The following is a 16039-nucleotide window of genomic DNA, read 5'->3' as shown; positions in this document are numbered from 1 at the left end:
AGGGATGAGCTATCTCAACCTACTTCCACATAACTAGCCTACCAAAATGACTAAAGGAGTTCCATTTCTTCTGCAAAACACAGAAGCTGATGCTCAGGGCTTGCTGAACAAATCAGAAAGCAGTTAAGAAAACTACTTTTATGATAATCAAAAGACAGTTCTGTATATTTCCTAATCCATTTTTTTTGCTAGTTCTTTCACAGTAAAATATGTAATTTAATTAAAAATTGTATAAAAAATGACAAGGAATGTGAGAAGAAAAACAGTTGCTATTTCTATAAAAAATAAATTGAATGTTTTGGAAACACTCTTGAAAACTAAAATGAATTAGTAAGGATTTAGATATGGACAAGACAATCATGAAGATTGGGAGATTTTTTTTATGTATTTAATTAATTTATTTAGTTAGAGAGCACAAGTAGGGGAAGGGGAAGAGGGAAAGGGAGAAAGAATTTCAAGCAGACTCCAAGCTAACTGCAGAGCCTGATGTGGGGCTTGATCTCAACGACCCTGAGATCAGGGCCTGAGTCAAAATCAAGAGTTGGATGCTTAACCCACTGAGCCACCCAGGCACCCCAGATTGGGAGATATTTTAAAAATCAATATGAAGGGACGCCTGGGTGGCTCAGTGGTTGAGCATCTGTCTGCCTTGGCTCAGGGCCTGATCCTGCGGTCCTGGGATCAAGTTCCACATCGGGCTCCCTATAGGGAGCCTCCTTCTCCCCCTGCCTCTGTCTTTCTCTGTGTGTCTCTCATGAATAGATGAATAAAATCTTTTTTAAAAAATCAATATGAATTTTCACGGAGATAGTTTCACCTCAAACTGAAAATGAGAGGCAATGAATCACAGGTATTATTAATGCCAGAAGATGATTCATAATTCTAATCAGTAGGTTCCAAAGAGCTGTGGATCCACATCAAAAGATTGATGAATAAATATTTAAGTGATATATGTTATAATAGATTATACAATATAATACAAATATGCATTGTTTTAGGATTTCCTACTTTAGCCAACTTTTCTATCAATCAACAAACCATCTGTCCAAGTATAATATAGATTAAGTAGGGTAAGTAATATAGACAAGTCTCCTTATATATAAAATAAAGAAGATAATTCCTACTCACAAGGCTGTGTGAGAATTAGATAAAACCATCCATATAAAGAAATACTTGCCACACGGTATGTGACATTACTTACTAGCTAACACTGATATGCTGGTGAGGGGTAACATAGTGGTTAAGAGGAAGAGCATGAGGAAGCAGTCTTTCTGGAATCACATCCCAGCTCAATTACTTACCAGCTCCAGTGACCTTAAGGGAAGTTACTTAACCTCTCTGTGCCTCAAATCCTTCATTAGTAAAATGAAACCTCCCTCTTCCCATTCCCATTATTGAGGACTCAACGAAGTAATAAATGTAAAGTGCTTGAGAATAAATGCTTAATATAATAAATTTTAGCCAGTATTATTTTATATATTAGTGGTTTTGCAGCAAGATAGAGATTGTCCTTTCTTAGAGCATCTAGATATTTGTTATTACCACAGTTCCTTTGCCTCTACTCTTCTCACTAAATGAACACAGGACTAAGCAGTTTTAGTACAGACACATCAACAGTGCCATCTAGTGGCAATTTTCTAATAAATTTGCCAAATGAGAAAGGTTGCCCAAAAAGGGTATAAAATTTCTACAGGTAAGAACTTAATTTTTAAGACAAACTAAATCTAATGTTTTATATTTGGAAATTGGGAAATTTGTGACATGTTTTCTATAACTATTTGAATTCAGTACAAATAGAAGTGGGAGAAATTTAAAAAACTACAAACTACAACAAGATTGCTTTGCAAATACAGTAGAAAAAAAAGACTTGTTAAATATGAGCCAAACAATTGGATGTGAGCCCACTGCCAAATTTTGGGGGAAAGATTTGTGATGTTAATAAACCCCTACAAGAATCAGAAATATGTATTTTTGGTACAATTTAAATAGCACAAAAGTTCTATACTAAGGCATCAGGTTATATTGCTGGGTACAGTATAATATTAATGTCCTACAAAGATCCCATTCCATAGCACCATTCAGCTTCTGCTTTCTGAAAGTCAAAATTTACAGAACTCAAAACTACTGTAATCTATAGTATGCTGGCAGTCCTCACTGTACTTAGCTGAAATATGCATGAATTTCAGAGCCACAATTTAGTTAAATAACACTAGACATCCGATAACACAGTTCAAATGTAGTTATAGTGGTAAAATTAACTGTGAGTAATTACATAAGAGCGGCCGGTCCTCTGGTCTACAAATTGCTATGTAAATAAAGATGAGCATCAGGTTAAACGCGCAACATGTCACTTCTTTACAAGTCTGTTGATGACTGGCCACTGTACATTTGTTATTCCGCTCAAACATAAACAGCAAATCATACTTGCCAGTGTCTCCCAGTGATCAATTCACATGACATCTGACAAAAAGAATTAAACCTGTAAAGATGACAGGGCAACTATGAAACAAAATGTGGGGGTGCTGGAAGTGAAATTAGATGGGAACAGAAGGTCTGAAAATGGCAACAACAAAGCAAAGACAGCAGAAGCCCAGGTCCACGTGAAGGTAAGAACTACAAATGCAGAAAACAAGATTAAGTCACTTCAGTAGAATTCTAACTGAATGGGATTAGGTTGTCCAAGAACTAAGTGACCTGGAATGTTGATGCTGCCCTTTGGAGCGGTGTGGCTACGCAGCCACATGGGCTTAGTGAGGGCCAACTGTTTCACACAAAGGAAGAAGGTTCTTGTGACCAAAAGGGGACAGCATCCCAGAGTAAGTGGCACCAGTGTAAAGCATCGCACTAAAGAAACTCTCAGAGATATTTCACAGTGTTGAAAAAAACTATAAATGACAAGAAGATTGCTAATATAGCAGCTAGTCCCTTGATGAACTATTTTCTAAATTACTTGCGGTATCATGATACAATGTTAAAAGATGCCCTTTAACCTACAACCAAAGCAGACATATAGAAGCGCCTGATGTACCTGGCAGTGGCAACTGAACTAATATACCACTGACTCTTGGGTCCATATTCAATTGATCAGTTATGTCCAAAAGTTCTTCCTGAGAAACATCCTTAGGTTTTAGAATGATCTCACTACAGATACCTGGAAGAAAAACAAATACAGAGAGTCACTGGACTAACAAAGATGTCGCTTTTCATTAATGGTGTCTTACGTGGTATGCAAATTGGTTTTCTCTGCTCCTGTCCCACTGGAAGGAAAAATCCTTCTACAAACATAATGTTCAAAGCACCATTAAAAGGATTTCTCAAATAGCACAGATGCTTTCTCATGATTCACATGCATTTTTTGGCCCAGCATCCCACTGCATTTATTTGTAATAAGCTACTGTTAGTAGATTTGAATACAGTAAAGATACCAATACTACTGCCACCACTATCAGGCCAAGTTCAGCAGAGTGAACTGGCCAAGTTTATTATCTGATTCAAGCAAATATAATAAAAATGGGCAATTAAAAAACTTGAAATATATAGTTGACATACAATACTACTTAGTTTTCAGGTGTACAATATGGTTTTTTGACAAATCTATTCATTTTGCTGTGCTCATCACAAGTGTAGCTACCACCTGTCACCATACAATCCTATTACAATACCACTGACTACATTCCATTTGCTGTACCTAAAAGTGGGCCCTTTAAATGTGCAGTGTTCCTCTGACATGTCACCATATGACCCAAAATCACAATGAGTTAATTCAGTAAGAAAGCTGAAGAAAAAGATTAAGAAATGAACATATACCTTGGTAACTAATGTCTAACATAACAATAATAATAAATGCTATTCAAATAGCACTTATTTGACAATTATCATTGAGAATTATCAGACTTTGAAGAAAAAGAACACGTGATTTAGTAAAAAGAACAACTAAAATGCATTCCCACCTACAGCAGAGGCGGCTCTGATCTTCTTCCTGACGTACGTATGGCTTGCTGGGTTATCGCCCACTAAGATGATACTGAGGTGAGGTCTTCTGTTCCCAAGGGAAATCCATGATTCCACACCTCTCTGTATTTCTTTCTGAATTTGTTTGGCCATTTCAGTTCCTGAGATAATAATGGCATCATGTCTGTGGAAAACAAAAGAATAAATAGAGCACTAAAAGTACAATAAGGAACACTCAGTCACATAAAGGTATAAGGTCCAAGAATGAGTAACACATCTATGACTCTCCGAGTGAGCAACCATATATCAATCCCTAAAAAGGCACAGAGCAATGCGTATATTGAAAGGGCTCTCTTGCTCCCCATGATTTCAAACTTAAAAGTGGTGAATTAAGGTTGCTCTTACTGTGTGTCCATTTCTTTTTAAGGTACCTGATAGAGGCTAAGATGGTTCTTCCTTCCTGCTGCCCTTGTCCTTTCACTATTGAAAGATGGTGGAAGCAACATCTGTATGTAGCATATGATTATTACACAAACACCAAATGCGGGTCAATGAATATTATAAAGAAAGGAAAAGGAGGAAGGGGAAGAAGCAGAAGAGAAAAAATAAGAAAAGGAAACCTTATGGCACCTGAATTCTTTCTAGTACCTGTACTCTTTTTATTTTCTAACGGGGGCAGGCATCATTAATATCAACCAACCCAAACAAAATGCAAATTTGCTGCCCCTTCCAAATAAGTCAACTGTCCTTTCTAAGAGGCTGGTGTATATACATATACACATACATATATCAAGAAGAATAGTCCACTTCAATCTGGCACTAGCAGTCCGTAGTGTCCATCCGGGTTCATACAATTTTGACGTGAACATTGTTCTACTAAGAAGTGATTCTGAAATGTGGTCTATGGAAACATACACCAAAACTGCCTGGGAAGCTGGCTGAAGTTGAAGATTCCCACCCCCATCATTCAGAACAGGCTGGAAATTGTACATCTAACAAATTCCCACAGGTATTCTTGTGCATGACCATGTTCGAAAACCACTTCTTCAGTTCAACACAAAAGTATATTTTAAAAATAATCCTTACTGTAGGTAAACAATTTAACTAAGCAAATAAACTGATTAGACAATACAATCATAACTAGACTCTATAACTGTAAGTAAACTCAACTTTTGTTTCTACTTTTCACTAGAATTTCATAGCTTTCAAGGCAAAGAAAATCATGGCAAATTCAGTGTATCAATCTTGCTCCACTGTCCTAATTTTGTAAGTTTTATTGAAGTATAACTGAATAATATATACTGCACATGTTTAAAGTAAGTGTGCAATTGGATGTTTTACTCTATGTATATACTTGGGAAACTACCATCATAATCAAATAAACAAAACCCCCAAAAGAATTCTGGTACTCCTTTGTAATCTCATCATTCCCCCATCCTTGCCATGCTCCCTTCCCCATCCCTAGACAACCACTGATCTGCTTTCCATCACTATATATTAGTTTATATTATCACAAATTTTATAAAAACGGAAGCATGCATTACATGGTCCATTTTCTCCAGTTACTTTCACTCAGCATAATTAAGATTCATTCATGTTGTTGCATGTATCAAAACTTCATTTTTTTTTAGTAGATGTGCTGCTGAAGCAAGCACTACTTCATTTCTTTTTATTGCTGAGTAGTTTTCCATTGTATGGATATATCAAAATTTGTTTATCTGTTCAGTCGTTGATAGATATTTACGTTGTTTCCAGTTTTTAGTAGTGCCAAATAAAGCTGTGATAAACATTCATGTTCAAGTCATTGTATGCACATATGCACGGTATGCACATATATACAAGTCATTGTAAGTACATATTTTCTCTTGAGCAAATACCCAGGAGTGGAATGGCTGGGTCATATGTCTACATTTGTAAGAATCTTTCAATCTGTTTTCCATAGTGGGTGTACCATTTTACATTTCCACAGACAGTATATGAGAGTTCCAGTTGCACCACATACTTGCCATAACTTCATATGGCTGGTCTTTCAAATTTTAGACTGCAAGTGGCTACGTGGTGGTATCTCACTATGCCCATTTCAGTCCATATGCTGGAAGAACTAGTAAACACATTCATTATTTAGCTTGCATAGTCTTTCAACATGCACATTTTTGAAAAATGTTAAATATCAATAATAGTGCAAATATTCAGCCATAGAAGCATACAGCTGCTAGGGTTCTCCCTGACTCAAGTCATTCTCTGCCAACCCATTTTCCACACATAGCCAGAGTGATTTTCCAAATTTAACAATGCCAGTTCCCTGGTTAAAACTCCTCACTATAAGCCTACTGTTTATCAATTTAATAAATACACACTGAAAACTTTCTATCTACCAGGCAGTATTCTAGGCACTGGAAATATAAGTAACAGTACAAAAAACAAACTGCCCACCTTTATGGGAACTATATCCTAGTTGAAGAAGAGGTAAGCTTTTTTATTTTTTTATAAGAAGACATAAATCTTTTTAAGGCAAATATTTAACATATCATTTAACATATCATGTGAAGAACAGAGGAAAAGGGCGTATCTGGAAGCCAGAGTTATCATTTTAAAGATTTTATTTATTTATTTAGAAAGCTTGCGAGTGCCCAGGGGGAGGGGCAGAGGGAGATGGAGAGAGAGAATATCGAGCAGACTCTGTGCTGAGTGCCAGCCTAATGCAGGACTTGATCTCATGATTCTCAGATCATGACCTCAGCTGAAACCAAGAGTTGGACACTTAACTGACTGAGCTACCCAGGCATCCCAGAGAGTTGTCATTTTATATGGACGGGTTAGGTGTTTCTTCTCTGACTAATCAGGTGATATTTTATCATAATCGAAGGAAATGAGGGAATGTGTCATGAAGGTATCAGGACAAAATAATTCTAGGCCAAGGGAAGTGCATAGTAAGTACTTTAGGCAGGAGCATACCTGGCATGGCTAATGAACAGCAAGGTGGAAACAAGTGTACCAGGACAGGACACAAGTCAGAGAAGTCATGGAGCATCAGATCACATAAGGTGCTGCAGACCTTCAAAGGGATGTTGGCTTTTACTGTGATACAGAAAGCCATTTGGTGATTTTGCAGAATGCTATTACCCGATTTTCATTATTCCCTAACTGGTTAAAATGTGGGGAGACTCTATGATAACAAGGGAGGAGTGGGGGTACCAATCAGAGGCTAGTGTGGTATCCCAGGCAGGAGATGATGGTGGCTTGGACAAAGAGGGTAGTTCTGAGTTAATTTTGAGGCTGGAACCACTGGATTTACTGAGACTGGGTGTAAGGTGTGAGGACAAGAACATAAGACAAATAGAACTCCAATACTTTTGACTGGAAAAATTGAGCAAAGGGAATTTTAACTAAAACTCAAATTTCCTGTAGCTTACGAGCCCCTTGCTTGAGCTTTCTTTTACCTCACTGCTAAAGAACACTATGCTCACCAAGTCCCACATTAGACGCAGCTGCATTTCAATTTTTTTTTTAAGATTTTATTTATTCACCCATGAGAGACACAGAGAGAGAGAGACACTGGTAGAGGGAGAAGCAGGCTCCACGCAAGGAGCCCAATGTGGGACTCGATCCCGGGTCTCCAGCATCAGGCCCTGAGCTGAAGGCAGGTGCTAAACCGCTGAGCCACCCGGGCTGCCCAGCAGCTGCATTTCAATGTACTGACTGTGCCAGGGTGTTTCTGGGCCTTTACATACACTACTCCCTCTTTCTGAAACTCTACTCCTTCTGACCTCCCCAACGTCCTACCAAGTCTGTTCCTCCTTCACTCCCACACATTCCTCAAGTCTCAGCTTGGAAAGTTCTCTGGGAAATGTTCTCTAACCCATCTGCCCCAGGGAACTGCCTCTGCTGTGAGCCCCTGCAGGACCCTGCCCTGACCTTTCTATCACATAGCAAACCCTTGTGAAAACCACTGCCTCACACCCCTACATGCACACACCATGCTCTAAGCCTGGAGGGCAGGAAGTTTATATTTACTACCATTTTCTTACTACCCAAGAGTATTTCGCACATTGTATGTGTTTATTAAATACCTGTGGAATCACCAGAGTTAAAATAAATTGTTCACTGTATTATAAGTTGTTGGAATTCTTACGCTGCACCACTGAAAACAGTAACTACAAAAACAGCAATATGTGAACACATTCTGCATAAAGTTAAGTGAAAATATGGGATGAAAAGTTGTAGGTACATAATTTTAATTGTCAAAATGTGCCTGCATATGACTAAAGATTAAAAGGGAATATGTGATGTAAAATGGTGAGACGGTATTCTAGATATTTATCCATCTTTTTTTTTTTTTTAAGATTTATTCATTCATGAGAGACATAGAGACATAGGCAGAGGGAAAAGCAGGTTCCTTGATCCTGGGACTCCAGGATCCTGGGACCACACCCTGAGCCCAAGCCAGACGCTCAACCACTGAGCCACCAGTGGGTGTCCCTAGTTATTTATCCATCTTAAAATGTTTTTTTAAATGTTATCAAAAGAGGTATTATTGAACTATATTTAGAAGAGAACTGAAAGTACCTATAAAACGTATAAAAAGGAAAAATAATACAATTAACAACCTTACAACCCAGCTTAAGGTATCACCACAATCACCAAAATCATCTTGTAACCCTCTCCATCCAAACCCTATCCTCTCCCAGAGTTAAGCACTTTCCTGAAATGTGGGTTTAGAATTCCATTGCTTTCCTTTATTAACCAATGTTTGTAACTCTAAACATTGAAGATATAACATTATCTATAAAATACAATATATGCATGTTTCTTAAAGGTATACACTCCATAATGGAATTGCTGATTATAGGATACATGTGTTCAGCTGTGTCCCAACTTGTTTTCCAAAGCTGCTGCACTAGCTCACAAGTCCATCAGTGGTGTACAATAGTTTCTATTGCTCTACTTCCTTGGTATTGTCAAAGTTTTTAACTGAACCAATTAGTTCAATGGTATTTAATTGTGGTCTTAATATGCATTTTCCTAATTACTAAAGGTTGAAGGTCTTATAGGTTAATAGGCCATTTGGAGCTCCTCTCCTTTGGAATGCCTGTTCATCACTCCTGACCCTTTTTCTAATGAAATATTAATCTGTGTCTATTTTGTAGTAGTTATTTACACATTCATGTCAGGTAGGTTTGTGTATCAAGTATCACCATTATGTGGTTTGTCTTTTCACTTCTTTTGATTACATTTGATGAAAAGTTCTTAATTCTAATGAAAAACTCAACCAGTTTTGCTTCTAGTTTGCACAAGAAGTGCAAACTCTGGCAAAATTCCTGTCATAGAATACAACTGGATTCAGCTGATGAAACAAACTGGCTAAGAAATTGCCAGGAACTTCTTGAGACTCTATAGACTAGATTTTAAAATCCCATAGTATTGTATTTAAGCAGGTATAAAGCAGTTCTGCTGAGCCTCAGTTAAGAACCACTTCTTGAGGGGTGGAGTGCATGCCTTTGGCTCAGGACATGATCCTGGGATCAAATATCACATGGGGCTCCCAGCAGGGAGCCTGCTTCTCCCTCTGCCTATGTCTCTGCTTCTCTGTGTCTCTCATGAATAAATAAATAAAATCTTAAAAAAAAAAAAGAAAAAAAAAAAAGAACTTCTTTAGGCCCGCATCACTCCCAGAGCAGGAATCCTCACTCTATATTCCTGACAGGGGGCCAGTCACTTTCAATATGAAGAAACCTGTGAAACATATATGCCCGAAATGGGTCACGGCACAAATTATAGCTATGTGCAAACAAGTCATAAGCTACTATTATCTAAAATGTAAATCAAAACCAAAATTAGCAAATACCGTACACATAAATCCAGTTACTGTAACTAAACTGCAAGCCTTATTATATTTTGAATATAAAAAAATTATTTTACTATGGCAGAATTTACTCTCCTCACTGCCTATGTCAGATTTTAGAAATAAATGTTTGAAATTTTACTTTGTAAATTAATCTAAAGTCCGAAAAGTGTTGCATTTTGGTCAAAATCTGTTGGAAATTGCTAATCAACACATTCAAAGAAAACACCAAGTGGAAAGGGGACTTGAGATCTGAAACTTTTAGTGAATCGTAATCCCTGAAACCAAAGCTTATAAAAAGAAATGTGTCCCTTCAAAAGCAAGGGAAGAAATGTATCCCTTCAAAAGTATGAGAAGCAATATAAGAACTGAACAAAGGCTTGAACAACATAAAAGCAATTCTGAAAGTCTACTGTGGGCTGAATTATGTCTCCCAAAAACATGTGTTCAAATTTGAATCCTCTGTACCTGTGACTGTGACCTTATTCAAAATAAGATATTTGCAAATATAATCAAGATGTAGGATGAAGATGAGGCCATACGAAGTAAAGTGAGCCCTTAATCCAATATGCCTGCCGTCCCTATCAGAAAAGACACAGAGATATTCACAGAGAACTCCATTTGAAGACACACAGGGAAGATGGCCCTGCGACCACAGAGGCAGAGATTGGGAGTTTATGAAACTACAAACCAAGGAAAACTAAAGATTGCCAGCAAGAAGAGGAGAGAACAAAGCTCCACACTATCCCGATTTCAGTTTTCTAGCTTCCAGAAGTGTGAGGCTAATTTTCCATTGTTTTAAACCATCTAGTTTAGGGTACCTTAGTAAACAAATACATCTATAATCCTAATTTAAAATATACCAATTTAGGCAGCCCTGGTGGCTCAGCGGTTTAGCGCCGCCTTCAGCCCAGGGCATGATCCTGGAGACCGGGGATCAAGTCCCCCGTCGGGCTCCCTGCAGGGAGCCTGCTTCTCCCTCTGCCTGTGTCCTGCCTCTCTCTCTCTCTCTCTCTCTCTCTCTCTCTGTCTCTCATGAATAAATAAAATCTTTAAAAAATAAAACTAAATAAAATATACCAATTTGTGGGAAGAATCTTTTGATGGAGCTACTTTTCACTGAATACATTTATATTTGGGAATGTAATGGCATATAATTAAAAAGACCTATAATTTTAGCACATCTAAACACGGCAAAATATTTTAAAAGGCATAGATAGAAACAACTTATGTGATGACATTTAACATAAGTATTTGTCAAAGAGAAGTATTCAGAAAGGAGACACAAAGACAGTAATGGTGAAAATATTTACGCTAAAATATCTTATTTCAATATTTAAAAAACTAGAATTGAAATGATGTTCCACTTAGAAGTTTGCTCTGAGCTTAATAGGTGCTTTAGTATCTGTAGAAAAAGTACTCTGAAAACTAAAACTACATTGTCTAAAGAATAATTTCCAACTTAAGAAAAAAACTGTAGCATATTTAATTTTTAAATTAAGCATAAGATTTTCTCCAGGAGGGCAGCCCCGGTGGTGCAGCAGTTTAGCGCCTTCAGCCCAGGGCGTGATCCTGGAGACCCTGGATGAGTCCCACATCGGGCTCCCTGCATGGAGCCTGCTTCTGTCTCTGCCTCTCTCTCTCTGTCTCTATGAATAAATAAAAAATCTTAAAAAAAAAATTTAAAAAAAGATTTTCTCCAGGAAATGATCAATGTCAAGGTATTAAATAAACAGCTAAGAAACTGATTCAATAAGTACCAAGAATTCAGCATGTTGAAAGTTAGTAGTCACATAATTAACATAAAAAAATTAATACAAAACTAAGATCAAAATTTTTCAATGGTTTTAATGTATAAGGATATAAATTACCTTTTAAAATGTTAATGTTGAAAAAGTTTTGAACAGGACTCTTTTATAGGGCCTAAAATATTTGTAAGTCAGTAAAATATTCCAAATATGTAATTTTCATTATTTTAATGTCTCATTTTACTCTTAAAAATGTTTTTTGATCAAAAAATTATAGTCATATTGCCATTAATATACACCAAGAGTGCAATTTGATCCCTTAGATTTTTTTTTAAGATTTTATTTATTTATTTATTCATGAGAAACGGAGAGAGAGGCAGAGACACAGGCAGAGGGAGATGCAGGCTCCATGCAGGGAACCCCACACAGGACTCATCCCAGGTCCCCAGGATCACACCCTGGGCTGAAGACGGCGCCAATCGCTGAGCCAGTTGGACTACCGACCCTTTAGATATTACTCACACAATGCACCCTGTCATTACTTGCTCAGGTGACATCTTCTGAATAGGTAATATTGCAAGTGACCCCCAAAAGCAGCAGGACAAAGAGCTCTCCCTTTCAGTATTCTCCCCCCATTGCCTGGCTGGCACTAAATGTGGCTTCATTAAAAAGCAATAAATCAGTTTTGGGAGTTTGGGGAGCAGGGAGTATTAGGGCAGGATAATGCATTACAAATTATTTATTCTAAGCCGTAAGTCAGCCCTGACTTTACCATTAATAGTGTAAAAGGAGATTTTAAAATGGAGCCTGCAAGTCTAAAAAAGTCTCTTTTAAATTGGGTGGAAAGGCTGTAGGAAGGAGGAATTTATGCAAGCCCTCACTGGAGGAACTCAACTTTATTGCCAGCTACAGCCCTCAGCCTAGACTTAACCTCCTCACCTCAAATCCCTCATTTCAGTATTAACCCAGCCAATCCGAGTTAACCTAGTTTCAATCTGTTTTGCATTGATGACTTAAATGAGAACTACACTCGTAACCTTTAGCCTTTATAATTCTGTCCCCTCTGTGTCTTTCTCAGGAGTCAGCTTTCTACCTGAATCTGGGTTTCCCAAATTGCAATTCTAATTGCCCAAATAAATGCCTGTTTGCTTACATTTCCAGTGGAGTCTTTCTTAGTAGATGGGAGCTGTAATGAGGCTGGACACTTAACTGCTCTGAATGCAATTTCCTTATCTACATAATGTTCTGTTTAATTTACAGAAAAGGATTTGGCTAAAAGTTCACTGGCTGATTTGCAAAAATGGCTCTTTTAAGTGACAGATGGTGATATACTCAAATAACCAGGAGCAAATGAGACCAGAAACCTCACTTAGTGTTGTTTCCATGAGGTTGTTGATTTCTCCATATTTTCCAGGAAATAAACTGCAATCATTCTAATCTATGGTTATTAGAACAAAATGTATTTAACTATAGTAAAGGAGTAAATAGATGAAAAAAAATCACTACTTTTCTGGGGTATCAAAATATTCCTTCGTAAAATAGTAAAATAACAACAAATAAAATATACCCAGGATCAGCAGTATATTTAATTTGTATTCTTGGTATCTTGCTTCTGCATCTAGGTTTCAATCTCATTTTTTTTTTAAAGATTTATTTATTCATGAGAGACACAGAGAGAGGGGGAGGCAGAGACACAGGCAGAGGGAGAAGCAGGCTCCATGCAAGAAGCCCGATGTGGGACCTGATCCTGAGACCCCAGGGCCGAAGGCAGGCGCTAAACCACGGAGCCACCCAGGGATCCCCTCAATCTCATTTTCAACCACAACTTTTTTAAATTAGGGCTGCAATGGACTGGTTTATGATCTATCAAGATAAAAAAGTCTAATATGATCATTAGCAATTCAAATTTCTCTGCAGGTCATACCATCGCTTAATCACTGTGTATTTTAGGGCCTCACTTGGAGATTCTGAGTCTGAATTAAAGAGTAGAAATGTCTCTACTCTAGTACTAGGGAGCCTTCTGAAGTAAATAAATTTTTTGAAAGTGACTAATATTTAGGAATGTGAAGTTTATGGAATTTTAAAAACATTTCATTTCACATAATTTCTATACTTATACCTTAACGTTATTTTACCAGAAATTATACTTTTGTAACTAAAAGCATAACCTAAAAACAAGTTCTTTTCATTATGCATAATTCTGTGACTCAATTTTGCAATTTCTCTTTCAGGTCCCTTAACCTGTAAAATAGAACATTAGCTACCTAAATATTTCCGCTTTTTTCAGAATCTTAGATGCTAAGTTTTGTACCATTAGAACCCCTGGGCAGTCTGCTGAATCATATGGACAGCTTATCAAAATAATCTTTTGAATATTTAATGTAAAATACACAGGTTTACAAGGCAGTCAGTTTTATTGAAATATTGCTATCACTTTTTTTTTCTAAAGCATTAAGAGGATCATCCAGTGGCAGGTCTAATAACTACCACAACAACAAAGTAGTGGTAAGTGTATATGATATTTTGATATCTCTACATCAAATACTGTAATACTTAAGTATCTGTGGTTTTTACTGGCAATATCTCAACTAATGCTAATATTACCGTGATTTGTTGCCAACATTCACAACTGAAGAATATGCTAAGTTTGTTACAGGCGAGTAATCTATCCATAAAGTCTCAAGTTAAAAAATACCCTTCATTAAGGGAATCTGACACAATAACTTTTAAGATTTATATGCAAAATAAGCTTTCTTGTTTCACAAAACTTCTATGAAATTTAATAAATTTTCAAAAAGAGGAAAATAGTGAGGTATGTCAACAATTATAAATTGCTTATAGATAGAGCCAAACCCTGTCTTCACTATTTATTTACTATTAATCTGGACAAGTTATTTAGTTTCTCTAAGCCTCAATTACCCAATCTATTAAGAATAGTAATAGTCTATTTCAGCTGTTCTGAGAATAAAAGGATATACTTACAACAAAAAATCTCAGCAAAGTGCTTAGCACAAAGGTTCACTGAACACCAGTAAAAATTTATTTTTCAGAGATCCCTGGGTGGCGCAGCGGTTTGGCGCCTGCCTTTGGCTCAGGGCGCGATCCTGGAGACCCGGGATCGAATCCCACGTCAGGCTCCCGGTGCATGGAGCCTGCTTCTCCCTCTGCTTGTGTCTCTGCCTCTCTCTCTCTCTCTCTCTCTCTGTGTGACTATCATAAATAAATTTAAAAAAAAATTTTTTTAAAAAAATTAAAAAAAAAAATTTTATTTTTCAACACAACTGGATTAAAGGCAAGATGATATTCATTCCAGCTATTCATAACCAAAGGGGGTTAAAATTTTAAAAATATATAAAATTAAAAATTATATTTAAAATTTTTCATTTTTAAATTTATATTCAAAAATATATAATGTAATAACATATTAATGTATTATTGGTTTCAGAGGTAGAGGTGATTCATCAGCTATACGTTATACCCATTGCTCATTACATCACATCCTCCTTAATGTCCTTCACCCAGTTACCCCATCCCTCTACCTCCTCCCCTCAGCAATCCTCAGGTTGTTTTCTATGGTTAAAAAGTCTCTTTATGTTTGGTCTCCCTCCCTGATTTCATCACTTTATACCATCTCACTCATGTGAAATTTAAGAAACAAAACAGAGGATCATAGGGAAAGAGAAAGACATCTATTTTAAACTATAAATGTCCTAACTTTAAAATTATGAATCTTTAGTCTTTTGGTTCTAGGCACACTCTTTATTGTAATCACAGAAATCTACACACATCATTGATCACTTTCAGATCATTAAGTGAACGAATCTCATTGGTACAATGTTGACAAGAACATGACCTGAATCTGAGAGTAAATTATTTCGTATGTTCTAAGAACTAGACACTGAACAATGCCAAGATGGTTATGTTATGACCAACTGACTTAATGTAATAGAATGCAGCCAATAAAATGTTAGTAAAGACAACAGCAACACAGAAAATGGACATGATGTAATGTTAAGTGGAACAGCTTGGATAAGCATTCTTGGCTAATCCCCAATCATGAGTTCTTTGACATTAATTTAGGCTTAGATTATGTTCCATTATGACCACAAAGTTTTCTTTTAGGGTTGTTTTTTTTTTTTTTTCTGGTCCAAATGGCACTTAATAGCGAATCTCATTTACTACTAATCTTTAATTTATCCCACGGACAGTTCAAATTCCTCCCAAGTTCCAAGCTCTTTAAACCTCCCTCTACAACTTAATCATCTCCAAGCCAAACTATTTTAAAACCTGTCATCGGGCTCCAGAGAATTCCAGAAAGTATGTGATCATGGAAAATTATGTGGTGCTTGGTTTTCTCCTGCTGTTTTTAATCATCCAATCAAGGTATTAACATGAAAAGATAACATTTGAAAAACAAGGTCAGATCATTAAAGAAACTGCTAAATATTCCTAACACCATGACTGAGTAACAAGATCTGAGATTAATGCCAGTCTTTTT

General features: G+C 36.8%; 1 protein-coding gene across 12 annotated transcripts in view; it reads right to left on the bottom strand.

Annotated features, from left to right (window-relative positions):
• Positions 1 to 16039, bottom strand: part of MTHFD2L (methylenetetrahydrofolate dehydrogenase (NADP+ dependent) 2 like) — a 134956-nt gene that overhangs the window by 115472 nt on the left and 3445 nt on the right. For all 12 annotated transcript variants that reach the window (XR_007401754.1, XM_049093057.1, XM_049093062.1 and 9 more), the window contains 2 exons: positions 3951 to 4135; positions 3029 to 3151 (listed from right to left, as the gene is read on the bottom strand). Coding sequence is in view for 11 of the 12 variants with exons in the window: in XM_049093057.1 (XP_048949014.1) it covers positions 3029 to 3151; positions 3951 to 4135 (308 nt within the window). In the remaining variant the exon portion in view is untranslated. The remainder of the gene's footprint in view (positions 1 to 3028; positions 3152 to 3950; positions 4136 to 16039) is intronic.

Source organism: Canis lupus, chromosome 13, assembly GCF_003254725.2.
Source record: "Canis lupus dingo isolate Sandy chromosome 13, ASM325472v2, whole genome shotgun sequence".
Classification (NCBI taxonomy): domain Eukaryota; kingdom Metazoa; phylum Chordata; class Mammalia; order Carnivora; family Canidae; genus Canis; species Canis lupus.
This window is presented reverse-complemented; position numbering and strand designations above follow the sequence as displayed.